The sequence below is a fragment of the Dendrobates tinctorius genome, unplaced genomic scaffold (genome assembly GCF_039654945.1).
Source record: "Dendrobates tinctorius isolate UK_male_01 unplaced genomic scaffold, ASM3965494v1 ptg000135l, whole genome shotgun sequence".
NCBI classification, from domain to species: Eukaryota; Metazoa; Chordata; class Amphibia; order Anura; family Dendrobatidae; genus Dendrobates; species Dendrobates tinctorius.
In genome coordinates this window covers 7,345,168-7,360,570 of record NW_027361803.1, presented here as the reverse complement: position 1 = coordinate 7,360,570, position 15,403 = coordinate 7,345,168, and the positions used below count along the sequence as shown (strand labels likewise).

At 46.1% G+C, this 15,403-nt stretch overlaps 1 protein-coding gene across 1 annotated transcript; it reads right to left on the bottom strand.

Annotated features, from left to right (window-relative positions):
- Positions 1-394: 394 nt before the first annotated feature.
- Positions 395-7,719, bottom strand: SUB1 (SUB1 regulator of transcription). The gene is made up of 5 exons (XM_073543894.1): positions 7,565-7,719; positions 4,115-4,187; positions 2,093-2,221; positions 1,587-1,695; positions 395-638 (listed from the first exon to the last, which is right to left on the bottom strand). The coding sequence occupies exons 2-5, from the start codon at positions 4,184-4,186 to the stop codon at positions 559-561; spliced, it is 390 nt and encodes a 129-aa protein (XP_073399995.1). The 5' UTR covers position 4,187; positions 7,565-7,719; the 3' UTR covers positions 395-558.
- Between the last annotated feature and the right edge of the window lie 7,684 nt (positions 7,720-15,403).

The window sequence follows — 15,403 nt, the reverse complement described above, 5'->3', positions numbered from 1 at the left end:
TCTAGAGGGAGGATGGGATCCCATTTGCCATCCCTCAGAGAAAGTCGTAGCTTCAAGACGCACCTCATCTGTTTACTCTTATTGTATCGGTCTATCGTTTATTGAAATGTCAAGAGTTTACAAAACAATTTATAAAGAAAAAAAAATAAAATTCACACGTTCACTTCATAATAAAGACAAAAGGGACAAGATGAGCAATTTCCGGCATAGCCCAGAACCGTTCTTTGCTTCATTGTATTGGTTAACATTAAGGAAATTTCCTACAGGAAGTGATATAAATAATGAGATACACAAATCTGCTCATAACTATGCAGAAGACAGGAGCCCGCACACGGGACAAGCAGCGCTGCGGACGGGGGATTCTTTCTCCATTTGTAAATTGAGGCTCAAACTGTTATTTCAAATTTTACCTTGTTTTAATGCACATAAAATGCGTCATCGTACAAATCATTTTCCCAATTCAAACAAACAAGAATTTGTAAAACAAAAAGTAGAAAACAAATGTAAAAAGAGTGCTTAAAAGTAAAACATGATGCTTTCTCTTCCGATGGACGGAGGTTACAGCTTTCTTATTGCATCGTCGATGTCGGACATCTGGTCCTTCAGCTGATTCCACTGCTCGGGGTTTAATGAGATACCTGGAAAACAGAAGACACCGGGACCGTGTATCTGATGCTGCGGAAGACGACAGCCAACAGCCCTGCTATGTACAGCAAAAATCAAGAGCCAGCGTTCACATGAGTATTTTAATGACGTGCACAGAGTCTTCAGCATAACCCATCGGCGCCCCATGATCATGTGACTGGGAGCCATCAGGCGGCCGGAATGACGCGCTTCTGACCGGAGCGTGTTAAATCCTCTGTGACAAGATTTAACTGGTTAACAGCCGGGGGCCAAACACCAATCCACCAGCGGCTGTTAATGGCACATGATGGCAGATTAAATCAGCTGTTATGTGTGGGGAAAGTTGCGGGCTCAGCATCAGAGCCCGAATCAAAGTCAGGGACACAACACATGATGTAAATATACGTCATATATCACGTCCCCATCCTCTTCAGTGTGACCACGCGGCAGCTGATCACTGGTCTCCGTGGTCACGGACTGTACATTATAGTAGCACCGCTGTGGCCAGAGAATGGTGGCAGTGGTCACATCATCTGTAGTCATCAGCCAGGGACAACCAGAGAATTAGCAGAAAGAAAGACATTTTAAAGTGCCTGCGCCATGACCAAATACAACTCGGCTTGAAAAAAATAATCATTTAGCAACATTAAAAAAAAAAAAAAAAAAATAGACTTGACGTTTGTGTAGACTTTGCTGTCATACTTGTAACGCTGCCCCTGGCTGTTCTCGTCTCCGTCTTCTGAAAGTCCACAGCTCCCACAAGTATTTATAGTCACAAAAGTCAGGGTTTTTATTTTAAATCAATATAAATAATATTGAAAAGGAATACCCACGAGTTCCCAACAATTGCTGAATTTTTCCTAACACTCTGTCACTTCCTCCCGGTAGGAAAATGCATTACTGCTCTGCAGGCCAGAAGTCACCATGACCTAATGTGACAATGACGTGAAGATGAACGTTACCTTTTCTTCCTGGCTTCATTTCTCCTTGGTTGTCCATAAAATATTCTCGAATATCCACGAGTACTTTTCCTTTGAAGTCACGTACGCTGACGAATCGCATTTTTCCAATCTGGAGAAGAAAAAAAAAAATATACATTTTAGCGATCAGAAAAGCCACAGTTGTCAGCATAGATATTACATGGGCAAGTTTCCTTGGGGCGGGGGAGGTTTCAATCTCTGGGGTTCTGGACATGAAAGAGGCCCTGGTACCGATTTATCTCTGTTTTTCAGAGTTTTTACCAAAATGTGACAGATTGCAGCTCCCATTCCTAGTTATCCTTTTTCAACCCCTTGGAAGCTTGTTCACACCTGGCTGGGTCCAGTGTGCACGAGACTATTAAGGGGATCGGATATTCAAGCCGATGTCCCCCAACACCTGCGTGGCCGTCCTTGCATCCGCTCTCCATAATTAAACAGGTGAGACTTGATGCGAGCAGATGGCATAAGTCTTCACAAAGGGAACGTACCTGGAACATGTTGTCGTCCTGGTTGCTGCTGCTTTGTTTGGAGGAAGCAGATCCCTTAGAGCTTTCTCCAGACTTCTGTTTCTTTGCCGGCTTTTCCTTCTCTGATGGGGGCTGCTTTTTTCTCTTTGCCTTTAAAGCAAACACATTTGAAGGATTTTTGCTAAGGGTTAACGTTACATATTTGTATACTAAGGGTACAGAATAAAGGATATATTTTAAGTGGAATCGAATTCTGCAAAAAAAAAAAAAAAAAAAAAATCCACATTCACAGAAAGGTGGATCTTTTTGTTCATTTGGTTCTGTGCAGAATAATCTATAAGTGGCAATGAAAACCTCACAGCCCTTCACCTGTCTATTCCTTGTCGCAGCTGCTTATCACCGACGCTCGCAGTGAGATCGGGCTCAGAGCCGGAGGTCTCAGCCTAGCGTGCAGAACCCTGCGACATTTACGAGGGAGCGATACCGTGGCACAAGTCACAACCTTAGGTACGCATCTCCACATCAGCGCCAGAAATCCCGGCCTAGTTTGAATTCGGCATGAATGGCAGTGATAAAAAGATACGACAAGGACCGGATTGGTGACTGTGAGAAGCAAAGGAGCCAGAAAAGTGCACAATAAGGTGAGTTACAGGGGTTTTTCTTCTATTTTTTTTACATCCTACATTTGCTATGTTCTGGTGTCTGGAGAGAACATAAAACATAATAATGGACATTCAATTTTTAGAGAAAAATCAGCACCAACAGGGGAACTCAAACGCTGCCTGATCCTCTCATCTTAAATTAGAGGACAACTTACTGATCGCTGTGACTCCCAGCGATAGCGACAATGTGCACCTTGCATTCTCCATGAGACAATAGCTGATCACAGCGCTATCACCAACAGTCCCGAATACAGACCCCAGCAATCAGTACCATCACCCGTGACAGCGCTGCATGGAGGTGCCGTGCTGCAACACTCAGAAACATAAGCACCAAGCACCTAACATAACATCATAAATCAGATAACAAGCACTTAAACCCCATGTGGACTGTGTCACACTTTTTAGTGAGCCAAAATTGATCATACGCCTGGATTTCTTTATTTGCATTTTCCACGTATGTTAGAAGCCATATCATTTAAAGAAAATCTGTCACCCTCCGGGACATATATGACCTATTAATATGGGCATACAGGTGATAGAAATGTTACACTAGTCCTACCCGTCTGCCTTATATTAATGGTCTTGTTATTGGGTGGGAAATGCTGTATTCTTTCTTTATGCTAATGATTTCTTCCAGGCTCCAGAGCGTGCAGTGCCTGGAAGAAATCCCTGCCCCCCTGTCCTTATTGTGATACTAACCCGCCTCCCATGCACGACAGTTATAGCCCAGGAATCCCACGCCGGCGCCCTGCACTCCCCTCCTATGGGTGCTGCATTCAGGGATGTTCTGCGCATTCGACTTTCGATCTAGTGACCTCCAGTGTGTGTGCCGAGAAGGTGCTCTCCTCAATCCCTCCCTGTATAGTCATCACCATGTACACCTGGTTCCTAGCAATGACTATGTTGGGAGGAAGTGGGGAGAGAACCTTATCGGCGCTCACACTGGTGGTCACAATGACTCGCCAGTGCAGAAGATCCCTGAATGCAGCACCTACAGAAGGGAGGAAGAGGAATGTATTCTTGAGGGAGTGCAGGCGCGAGTTCCCAGTGCCACAACTAACGTGCATGAGGAGAGGGGGTAGTATTGTAATGAAGAGAGATTTCTTGCAGGAACCACACACCATGAAGACAGAATATAACACTTCAAGACCAACAAGTATAACAAGACAATTAATATGAGGCATACAGGTAGGACTAGTGTAACATTTCTATCACCTGTATGCCCATATTAATACAGTAGGTCATACATGTCCCGGGATGTGACAGATTCCCTTTAATACGCAGTTATCTGGCGGTCTTGGTCTCATTATGTACGTAGATTTCTGAGGGCACCAGTACCATCCTCTGTGTCTTATATGTGAATAACAAACTATAGACTAACCTTCTGATCCACCTCACTATCGGATTCACTTCCAGATGAGCTTGAAGACACCAGCTCCTTTGATTTAGGCATCCTGGGAAGAAAAAAAAATATATAGTTTACTCACAAGTCGTCCTGCAGACGGCAAAATGCGATAATTGTACCGCTAACACCGAAGACAACTGAATAACACCAGCTGATAATGGAGCGCAGGAGTCGTCCTCTGCCTCTAGCTCTGTGTCCATCTTACTCAATTAAAAAGATGTGAACGACTTGTATTCAGAAGCTGTAGAGCTTTCCGTCCTGTTGTACAATACGTTCATTTAAAAACCGAAGAAATTATCCATCTATCGTCATTTTAATTTTCTTCTAACTTCCGCCCCTCTGTACGATCACGACATTTCTCGGCCTAGACCTCCAGAAACACTGTCATCCCCAGTCAGTCTCCATCTGGAAGCTGTTGAAATGGTCAGCACTCATTACACATCAGCACCTCCCCTCATATCGCCCAAATTGACAACCGGGTAAGTCTTAACATTTTGTGACCTTTTAATAAGTCGGACTTGTCCGCAAACATCCGGAAAACAAGAACCTCAACAACTGTGAATGTTTTGCTCCCCTGATGATTCTGGATTTTTTTTTTAATATACATAATTCAGAGCCTTTTTTATTTAGTTCAAATTGTTATACTCTTTACAAAAAACAGAGAGAGTGGCTCATAGGCCAGTTCAAAACCCTAACCGTGACATACAAAGCCATCCACAACCTGTCTCCTCCATACATCTGTGACCTTGTCTCCCGGTACCTACCTGCACGAAACCTCCGATCCTCACAAGATCTCCTTCTGTACTCCCCTCTTATCTCCTCTTCCCACAATCGCATACAAGACTTCTCTCGCGCATCCCCCCTACTCTGGAACTCTCTACCACAACATATCAGACTCTCGCCTGCCATGGAAACCTTCAAAAAGAACCTGAAGACCTACCTCTTCCGACAAGCCTACAACCTGCAGTAACCACCGATCCACCAAACTGCTGCACGACCAGCTCTACCCTCGCCTACTGTATCCTCACCCATCCCTTGTAGATTGTGAGCCCTCGTGGGCAGGGTCCCCTCTCATCCTGTACCAGTCGTGACTTGTATTGTTTAAGATTAATGTACTTGTATGTATTATGTATACCCCTCCTCACATGTAAAGCGCCATGGAATAAATGGTACTATAATAAATAGGCTCCTCAGGGGCGTGTCATTAAGCTGCTCTGACCCCATAAGCACCGCCCCATAAAAAGTAGCAATAAATATAAAGCCCTGTATCCATAGAACTGTACTGCAGTTTTTTTTTTTGTTTTTTTTAAAAAAGCAAAAGTCACTGAACTCAGGGAAGCAATGGGAATAGAATAAGAATCAATCACTGTTCACCGGACATCTTTAAAAGGGAATCTGTCACCTATTTTTTTTGCATATAAGCTGCCGGCACCACCATCAGGGGCTTATCTACAGCATTCTGTAATGCTGTAGATAAGCCGCCCCCCCCCCCCCCCCGATGTAACCTGAAAGATAAGAAAAAAAGAGTTAGATTATACTCACGGGGGGGGCAGTCCGGGGCCTCCCTTCTTCTAGCGATGACGACCTCTTCTTTGCTTCCCGGCGCGGCTCCGGCGCAGGCGTGCTTTCTCTGCACTGTTGAGGACAGAGCAGAGTCCTACAGTGCGCAGGCGCCGGATCTCTGTGACCTCTCCCAGCACCTGCGCACTGAAGAGAAAGCACGCCTGCGCCGCGAAGCAAAGAAGAGGTCGTCATCGCTAGAAGGGAGGCGCCGGACCGCCCCCCGGTGAGTATAATATAACTCGTTTTTCTTTCAGGGTACATCGGTGGCTTATCTACAGCATTACAGAATACTATAGATAAGCCCCTGATGGCGGTGGCCGCAGCTGATACTCGAAAAATGGGGTGACAGATTCCCTTTAAAGGAATATTGCTACAGGATCCAATTCAAAGTACTTGTTCTCACCCACAAAGCTCTCCACAGTGCGGCACCCCCTTACATCTCTTCTCTCATTTCTGTCTATCGGCCTAGCCGTTCGCTGCGCTCTGCAAACGACTTTCGACTAACCTCTGCACTAATCCGTACCTCCCACTCCCGACTCCAAGACTTCTCCCGTGCTGCTCCTATCCTCTGGAATGCTCTACCCCAAGAAATCAGGACTATCCACAATTTGCATAGTTTTAGGCGCTCCCTCAAAACACACCTGTTCAGAGCGGCCTATCACATTCACTAATCAAAGTCATTCTCTGTGTAAGTGTGCGTGTGTAGCCCATTCACTATCTCCATCCATCCTTCACTCCCGCAAGATGGCTGGACCTTCATTGTAAATACATCATTGTAAATACACACCTGTACTCTGTATCTCCCTCACCTCATTGTAGATTGTAAGCTCTCACGAGCAGGGGCGGCTTATTGTGCTTTAATTATTGTATTGTTAGCGTTGTTACTTATGACTTGTGTCTTGAAACTGTTAAACTGTAAAGCGCTGCGGAATATGTTGGCGCTATATAAAGATTATTATTATTATTATTACAGGATTGATAAATTTGAACCTTCTCACAATCCACAGGAAGAGGCGTAAAAAGGGAGGCGCGACACAGGCGTTTCCATCCATGGAGCCGGAGGGGCTTCAGTGGGAGAAGGTGGGGCTAAAAATCATTTGGCGTTGGGTTTCATGTTAAATTTTGCATCTTCTGTCGAATGAGTTAACTAGAATCAAGTCAGTGAGCTCGTACTGATCAGGAGTCTGTAACGCTTAACGATCCTCTCGGATGAAATACGATCTCAGACCGCATCAAAGTCGAATGTGAAGGTGGGAGGGGGAAGCCTGTAAAAGACAGTTTTTTTAATTAAAAAACCCAATTGCAGAACTGATGATTTTTTGGGAAAAATAAATATTGCCAACAAAACAGGTCACCCTGTAATGTCATTTATAACCCCCTCAGGCAGTGAAATGGAATGTCCCAGCTGGGGAGCGTTCATAAGAACTAAATACGACGTAAATGGAAGAATCCATTCATCCTAAAAATGGAGGGGAGCACAAGAGAGAAAGGATCTTCTGAGGTCTGTAGCAACCAGATTCCTGCCGCCATTGCTTCCCGGTAACAGGACACCAGCCCCGCGCCTCTACCCCCCCATTAGCGCCATGTTCTCTATCTCCGCTCACATCATGGCACCTTGTCAGCCCCACAAGGCGCAGAGGAGGGCAGACACGCCATCCTGCCACCACAATGTCCACCACTGAGGCTGTGCTGGAACAATACGCCCGCCCGGCTGTTTCCCGCCATCACTCGGCGCCGCAGCACAATGGCGGGCGGAGGAGCGCGGTCATCACAGCCGCTCTCTCCCTCTTCACCGGCACCACGGGCCTCCGCTGCCCCAGCACGGCCGCCGCCGCCTCTCCTCCCCGCACACACAACACTCACCTGTCCGCACTCACACCCGCTGTAACAGAACACCGTCTCCGACCGGAAGTGACGTCAGATCGCGCTGCACGAGGTGAAGCGAAAACGAGACCTTGAGCGGAAGTGACGTAAAACGTGGTTGTGGTTGGCTGTTGCCGATCGATTACGTCATGCCGTAAAGGAGAGAATTGATGTAAGCGACGGGCTCCTGGCGGCCATATTGTGGTTGGTGATACCGAAACTCACTTGACGGGTGTTGTGAAATAAAGATGTTTCTGTGCAAATCATTTTATCAGAGTTTTAAGACGATTTCACAAACATTTGACAACCGTGAAAAGATTTTTATATGGTCTTGTGCAACAATTGTAATAGTCAAGGCCCTTAGTTACACACAGGTCTTTTCCCGACTCCTAAATTAGCATCAGGTTACCAGGGCAGCCTGACCTTGAAATGTTTGCCATCTGGAAGAGTAAAGGTACTGTCACACTTAGCGATGCACCAGCGATCCCGACCAGCGATATGACGCGGTCAGGATCGCTGGTGCATCGCTAAGTGGTCGCTAGTGAGCTGCCACACAGGCAGATCTCACCAGCGACATCGCTGGGGTCGGGGGTCGTTACTTACCTGTCAGACGAGGCGATCCTGACGTCCTCCCGCCCGCGTCCACGCGTCGCTCGGCGCCACAGGAAGCCCAGCAGGAAGCTGACGACGAGAAACGGTCCAGGACGTTCTCGCACGATCAGCGATAACCAGCGGGGGAGCGGTCGGAGGTAAGTATCAGACACAGCGATATCGCTGCTGCGTCACAAAACCAGTGACGTTACAGCGATATTGCTAGCGATATCGCTTAGTGTGACAGGCCCTTAAGTGGCTGACAGTGCTGAATTTTTAGTCCAATAAAACCAATTAACCATGTGCGATATGTCGTTGTGGCGTCTGCAGGATGTCACCAATTTGGTGATCAATTATCCAGTCAATGGGTCCGTCTGCCTAATATACATGAATAGAGGACGATCGGAAAAAAAGATACCGCATTGGATGAAAATCGTATGGAAATGCTGATCAAAAGCGATCTGAGACGTAGATATGGAGAGCGGACTGTCAGTTAGTACATGTCTCACACTGGTAGCGGCATTTAAATTTATGAACTAAGCGGAGGGCACAGCCAAAAATAACAAGACAGCAAGGGATCACCAAAGATGTACTCAAAGTGATCAATGAAGCAAAAGGGGAAAGAAGTACATCCAAAAAATGGGAACTCCAAGACAATCTACTAGCAAAATATAAAAATATTCAGGATTCAGAGTCCTCAGTGGTTGATATCTTTTAATGGCTAACTGAAAAGATGGTAACACATTGCAAGCTTTCGAGACTACTCAGGTCTCTTCACCAGGCTAGACTAATACAAAATCTGAAGAGTCACATATTTATGCACAATACAGCCTAGAAAAAATGCAATAGATGAGACAAGTGACGTGAAGCAGAATTATGATTATGGGAGAGGGAGAAACATAAATATTGGACCAGTTCATAGATAAGGTGTTCGGATGTTTTATTGTCCTCTGATTGGGGTCTCCTAATGTGTTGTGATGCCCCCACAAGGTCTTAGGAGCAAATTCCTTAATTGTTGTAAAAAGACATAAATCCATGCGACACATTCATTCCAGCACTGAGAGTGTCAAAGGTCGTCAAATTTATACTCACAGACTCTTCTCTCTCTCTGAGATGTGAAGTTACCTTTCAATACCAGTAATTTCATATCCATGTTGCTGTGATCAGGCGTACAAAAATGTTTGGCCACAGGTAGATCCATTCTTTTTTCTCTTATTGTGTGACGATGAGCATTCATCCTTGTTCTAAGCTTTTGCCCTGTCTCCCGCACATACAGACCCCCAGTTGGACATTTAGTACAAATAATTAAGTACACCACATTAGATGTGATGCAGCTGAAAGTACCTGGGATCTTATAGTCCTGATGTGAGTTGGGGATCTTTATCGTGTCCGTGGTCATTATAGATGGACAGGTTTTACATTTTTTCTGGTTGCAAGGAAAGGTTCCTCCAGCTGTTGGGGAGGACAGGGAGCTCCTGACAATGATGCTTCTTAGATTTGGGGGCTGCCTAAAGCACAGTAGTGGGGGGTCTGGAAATATGGATTGTAATCGGGCATCTTTTTGTAGTAAAGGTTGTAATTTCCGTGCAGCTCCCCTTAGCACTTCCAGATTTGGATTGTAGGTGACTACTAGAGGCACCCGGTTATTTTCTTCTTTAGCTTTGTAATGTAGCAGGTGATTCCTTGACATTCTGGTGGCTCTTGTAATTTGGTTTTCAATTGTTCTTGGATGGTAGCCCTGAATATATATATAATATATGAATAATATATGAATAAAATATTAATATATATATAAATTTTATACTTGACATGTACACAGAACAGCACAAAGACATAAAAACAATGAAAAAGCACAAAGAGCAATCATGTCACAATCATGAAATACTGACATAGTGACTCTCCCACAGCAAAACCCCCCTAACAAGATGTATAATAGGCCATCTCAGATGCAATACAGCAATATATATATAGTAACCATGAATAATTGATGAGGCCTGCAAATACAAAAAACAACGCTATTCACAGCACCATGTGAGCAAGAGGGCAGATGGTTAAAATGGTTAAAGAGGTTGAGGATACATCCATGAATGACACAGTCTCAAATGAAATATACACTATTAACCCAAGATTTCAAATGCCTAACTATGAAAAAAGAGGTCTAATAGCCTCTAAACTAACAAATATAAAAAAGGAACACAGGAATGCCCAGCATACCAAAGGATACCATGCCCATTAAGAGCTGAATGAATGACCGGGGGGTAAAAGAGTGGGAGGAGCAAACCCCACGCGTATCGCCACACGCTGTGTGGCTTCTTCAAGGGAGGAAAGAGCGCTCATGGTATCCTCTGGTATGCTTGGCATTCCTGTGTTCCTTTTTTACATTTTTTTATTTTAGAGGCTATTAGACCTCTTTTTTCATAGTTAAGCATTTGAAATCTTGGGTTAATAGTGTATATTTCATTTGAGACTGTCATTCAGGGATGTATCCTCAACCTCTTTAACCATATGCCCTCTTGCTCACATGGTGCTGTGAATAGCGTTGTTTTTTGCATTTGTAGGCCTCATCAATTATTCATGGTTACTATATATATATTGCTGTATTGCATCTGTGATGGCCTGTTAGGTCGGAGTCACACTACAGCAAGATACGGCCGAATCTCGCAGGTTAAAACCAAGCTCTGGCACCGGCACTCCGGAGCGGAGCGTGCAGCTCCATGTATTTGTGGCGCCCCTGAGGCTTCAGTCGCCACAGAGGTACTGCACCTTCTCCTAAGCTGTGGTGCCCCACCATCCAGGTAAGGTGGGAACTCCTGACCACGCTCCATACCTGCATTCCACACACAGGATAGTTCAGTGGGGCCACCTAACAGCTTCAGGCTGGGGGTTAGCAGAGCACCCCTCGTGGAACCCTGCTTCGTATCGCGAGATGTGCTGGGAGGCGGGTGGAATGAGATGATATAAAAGAGTGGGAAGAGTGAGAGTTAGTGCGTAGTTGGTTGGTTAGAGGAGAGAGAAGAGAGAAGATGGATGTCTGAAGGACGTGCTGCAGCAGGTCCCAGTGATATGGTCTGCTGGCACGAGAAAGACCAGAGAAAGAGACTGATAAGATTGATAACCTAACCTTCCAAAAGAGAGATAGAACAGATCGGAACGAAGGAGAATAGAAGGACGGTGGGAAGCTGGTTGATGAAAGATAGAGAACCCTTCCAGTCCAGAGAGCGCAAAGGACGGGCCCGGTCTCCGAGGTTGATTGGAACTTTATGTCCGGCAACAGACACCGGAGGAGTAGTGAGCCACTAACGCCTTGCTCTCATCATAGACTTGGGACACAACAGCAACTGAATAGAGAGCCGGGACGCAGTGAGGAGTCCCCGAAGCAGGCTACAGCTGTCTGTCATACAAGTAAAGACTAGGAACACCTAGAGAGAGGCATTCCGGGGTAACTAAGTACTGGAGTGCTTCGCACCTAAAGGCGCATTGGAGGAGTCGTTCAGTAAGGTACATGTTGGCGGAGTGTGGAAGGGAGAATCCTATCCTGCCTGGAGGTTGGCTGGAGCCCTGACCTGGAGAACACAGTACGGAGGCAGGCAGTTGTGTGAACTGCAAACAGTGAGTAAAGCTTTGGAACCGCATACTCTGGTGTCCTCCAGTTATTCCCGCACCACTACATCTGAGTACCAGCATCCATACCATTCTGCGCCTCTCCTCATCCATTGCACCTACACTGCCCTGGGACTACAGCTCCACCTGTGGGGAGCTACACCATCTCTGCTGCACCAAACCATCAGTCCCAGCGGATCTGTATGCAGCATTGGCTCAACATCTTACTTGCCAAACACCATGGGTGGCGTCACGAACTATTCAAATAAACTATTAACACCATTAACATCCCCACCATTGATATTGGGCGCCCAGGGCCACGGACCGGGTCACCGCTGCTGTGACACATTCCCGCCAGACACCGGCCCGGTACCGAGTACCCCGCTGCCCTGGGTGTGCGAGGGTGACCCATATTGCTGTGCGGCTGCACGCTCCGCTCCGGAGTGCCGGTGCCAGAGCTTAACCTGCGAGACTCGGCCGTATCTCGCTGTGTGTGATCCCGGTCTTATACATCTTGTTAGGGGGGTTTTTTGCTGTGGGAGAGTCACTATGTCAGTATTTCATGATTGTGACATGATTGCTCTTTGTGCTTTTTAATTGTTTTTATGTCTTTGTGCTGTTTCGTGTACATGTCATGAATAAAATTTATATATTTTGCTAGTAGATTGTCTTGGAGTTCCCATTTTTTGGATGTACTTCTTTCCCCTTTTGCTTCATTGGATATTTAAATTTATAATAAGCTCTGGAGGCGGAGACTCGGGGAGATCTATGTTCTGCCCATAGATCTTAACATCTCATTTTACATAACAAGAAAAACATGGATTTCTCTGGAATAAGGCATCAGATCGCAGATGAATGTGGCGTGTAAAGGAAATGATACGTTTTTCTTATTATTTTAAAAATGTAAATCTGATCTAAATTGTGACATGCATATGTTTTCAGCCCCGTGTAGTCTGATACCCCTAAATAAAATCCTGAGTGATCAATCGCCCCTAGAAGTCGCATAATTAGTACACTGAGTCCATCCATGTGTCATTTCTTCTCAGTATAACTACAGCTGTTCTGTGAAGGCCTCAGAGGTCGCAGCCCAGATTGGAATCCCACTGAGAATCTGTGACACGACTCCTAAATTGCTGTTCACAGACGTCTCCATCCAATCTTACTGAGCGAGAGCAAGTGTTCAAAGAACAAGGGGCAAAAATGTCACCTCTAGATGTGCAAAGCTGGAGAGACAGACCCCAAAAGACTGCAGCGATAATTGCAATAAAAGGAGGTCCTACAAAGTATTCACTCAGGAGGGCTGAATATAAATGCACATCACAACTTTCAGATTTATATTTTTAAATAAAAACCCCATGTATAATTTCCTTTACGCTAAAATCCTAATAAAATACATTTAATTTTGTAGTTATGACGTAAAAAAATGTGGAACATTTCAGGGTGTATGAAGACTTTTTCACACTGGTTCTGGCGCAAACATGTAAGCAGTTCTTTGCTTGATGGCTTGTGACTATCCATCATCCTCTTTATTCCATTCCAGAGGTTTTCAATGGGGTTCAGGTCTAGAGAATGGGCTGCTCATGACAGGGATTTGATGTGGTGGTCTCTTAATTTTTGCCAGAGCTATATATATATATATATATATATATATATATATATATATATATATATATATATGTAGGTCTCCCAGTGCTGTGCAAAAGTTTTTGGCAGGCAAGAAAAAAATGCTGCACAGTAACACGCTTTCAAAAATAGAAATGTTAATAGTTTACTTTTTTTGATTAACAAAATGTAAAGTGAATGAACAAAATAAAAATCCAAATCCCATCAATTTTTGGTGACCGCCCTTTGCCTTCATCCCCTCTGGGCACACTTTCAAACTGCCTCTTCAGAGGGAAAGAAGATTGAACTCTAGTGCCAGCTATTAGAAGTAGCAATCCAAAAGTCAATATTGACCCTTTAATGAACCTCCCAATAAAAGACAAACCAGAATCTCAATTTGCAGTGTTTCAGGGTGTGGCCCCTCCTCAGTGCAAGGCATGACATCTGATTTGGCTGTATGAGAGGCTTCTGACTAAGGTCTAAGGGGTAATGTCTCTTCATGTGGAGAGTGACATACCAGTGTGAGGAGACTTATAAGCCATGCAATGCACCTCTGAGAAATTAAATATGCAAATTGCATCTTCAGAGAGGAAGAAGACAGAAATTCAAGTGGTCAATATTGACCTTTTAATGAGTCTTGCCACTTGATTTAGGATAAAAGGCAAACCAGATTCTCAGTGCAATGCAATCTAGTCTTGTGCCTACTGCACTACGCTTCCAGGTGAGCACATATATATCACCCACATGTCTATTTTTATGCATCTTTTATTGCGCTTAGGTAGCACTCCTGTATTTTCTCTCTCCAACAGTTTCCTGAAAAAAATAAATCCATATCAGAATCTCAATTTCATTTGTCAGGTATGTCACTCTCCACAAGCAGAAATGTTACCCCTTATACTTCAGTCAGAATATTATCATACAGTAAAATCAGTTCTCCTGCTTTGCACTGAGGGGAAACAGCCCGAAACACGTTTCTGTAAATTGAGATTCTGGTTTAACTTTTATCCTAAGTCATGTGACAAGGCTCATTAAAGGGTCGATATTGACTCTCAGGATTGCTATGCCCAATAGGTGGCGCTATAGTTCAAGTCATCTTTGTCTCTGAAGAGTGATACTTTGCATAGTTAATTTTCCAAAGGAGCATTGCATGGCCTATTAGTCTCCTTACACTAGCATGTCAGGCATGTCTCTATCCACAACGAGAGATGTTACTCCTCAGACCTCTAAGTACCGTGTTTTTCCGACCATAAGATGCACTTTTTTCCCCCAAAATTTTGGGGGAAAGTGGGGGGTGCGTCTTATGGTCGCAATACACGGTCTAACCTGGTGGCTGGTGGCAGCGGGCGGGGCTCTGCGGTGCGGTGGTGGCAGCGGGCGGCGCTCTGCGGTGCGGTGGTGGCAGCGGGCTGTGCTCCGGTGCAGGGGCCGCGGCTCCGCCGGCATTTCTTCACAGCCCGGAGGCCCCCGCAGTTCCTTTGCTGGCCGCCGCCATGTTGTGGTGGCCTCCGGGAGCATGGACGCCGGGAAGATGGCCGCCGGTCCGGGCACGGCGCATGCGCAGCTTCAGATCTCGTCCCGAGATCTTGGGGGACGAGATCTCGTTGCCGAGATTTGAATGTCATCCCCCGAGATCTCGGGACGAGATCTGATCCCGCGCATGCGCCGTCCCCGGACCAGCGGCCATCTTTCCGGCGTCCATGCTCCCGGAGGCCACCGCAACATGGCGGCGGCCAGCAAGGGAACTGCGGGGGCCTCCGGGCTGCGAAGAAATGCCGGCGGAGCCGCGGCCCCTGCACCGGAGCACAGCCCGCTGCCACCACCGCACTGCAGAGCGCCGCCCGCTGCCACCACCGCAGAGCCCACCTGCCCCAGCCCCAGCACTGCTGCCCCTGCCCCAGCACAGCTGCCCCTGCCCCAGCACTGCTGCCCCTGCCCCAGCCCAGCTGCCCCTGCCCCAGCACAGCTGCCTCCACCGCAGAGCCCACCTGTCCCAGCACAGCTGCCCCTGCCTCAGCACTGCTGCCCCAGCCCCAGCACAGCTGCCCC

Coding starts and splice junctions, on each gene's coding strand:
- SUB1 (XM_073543894.1), bottom strand. CDS start 4,186: ATGCCTAAATCAAAGGAGCTGGTGTCTTCAAGCTCATCTGGAAGTGAA. Junction 1,696..2,092: donor AGGACGACAACATGTTCCAG/GTACGTTCCCTT, acceptor TTTCTTCTCCAG/ATTGGAAAAATGCGATTCGT. Junction 639..1,586: donor AATGAAGCCAGGAAGAAAAG/GTAACGTTCATC, acceptor TCTGTTTTCCAG/GTATCTCATTAAACCCCGAG.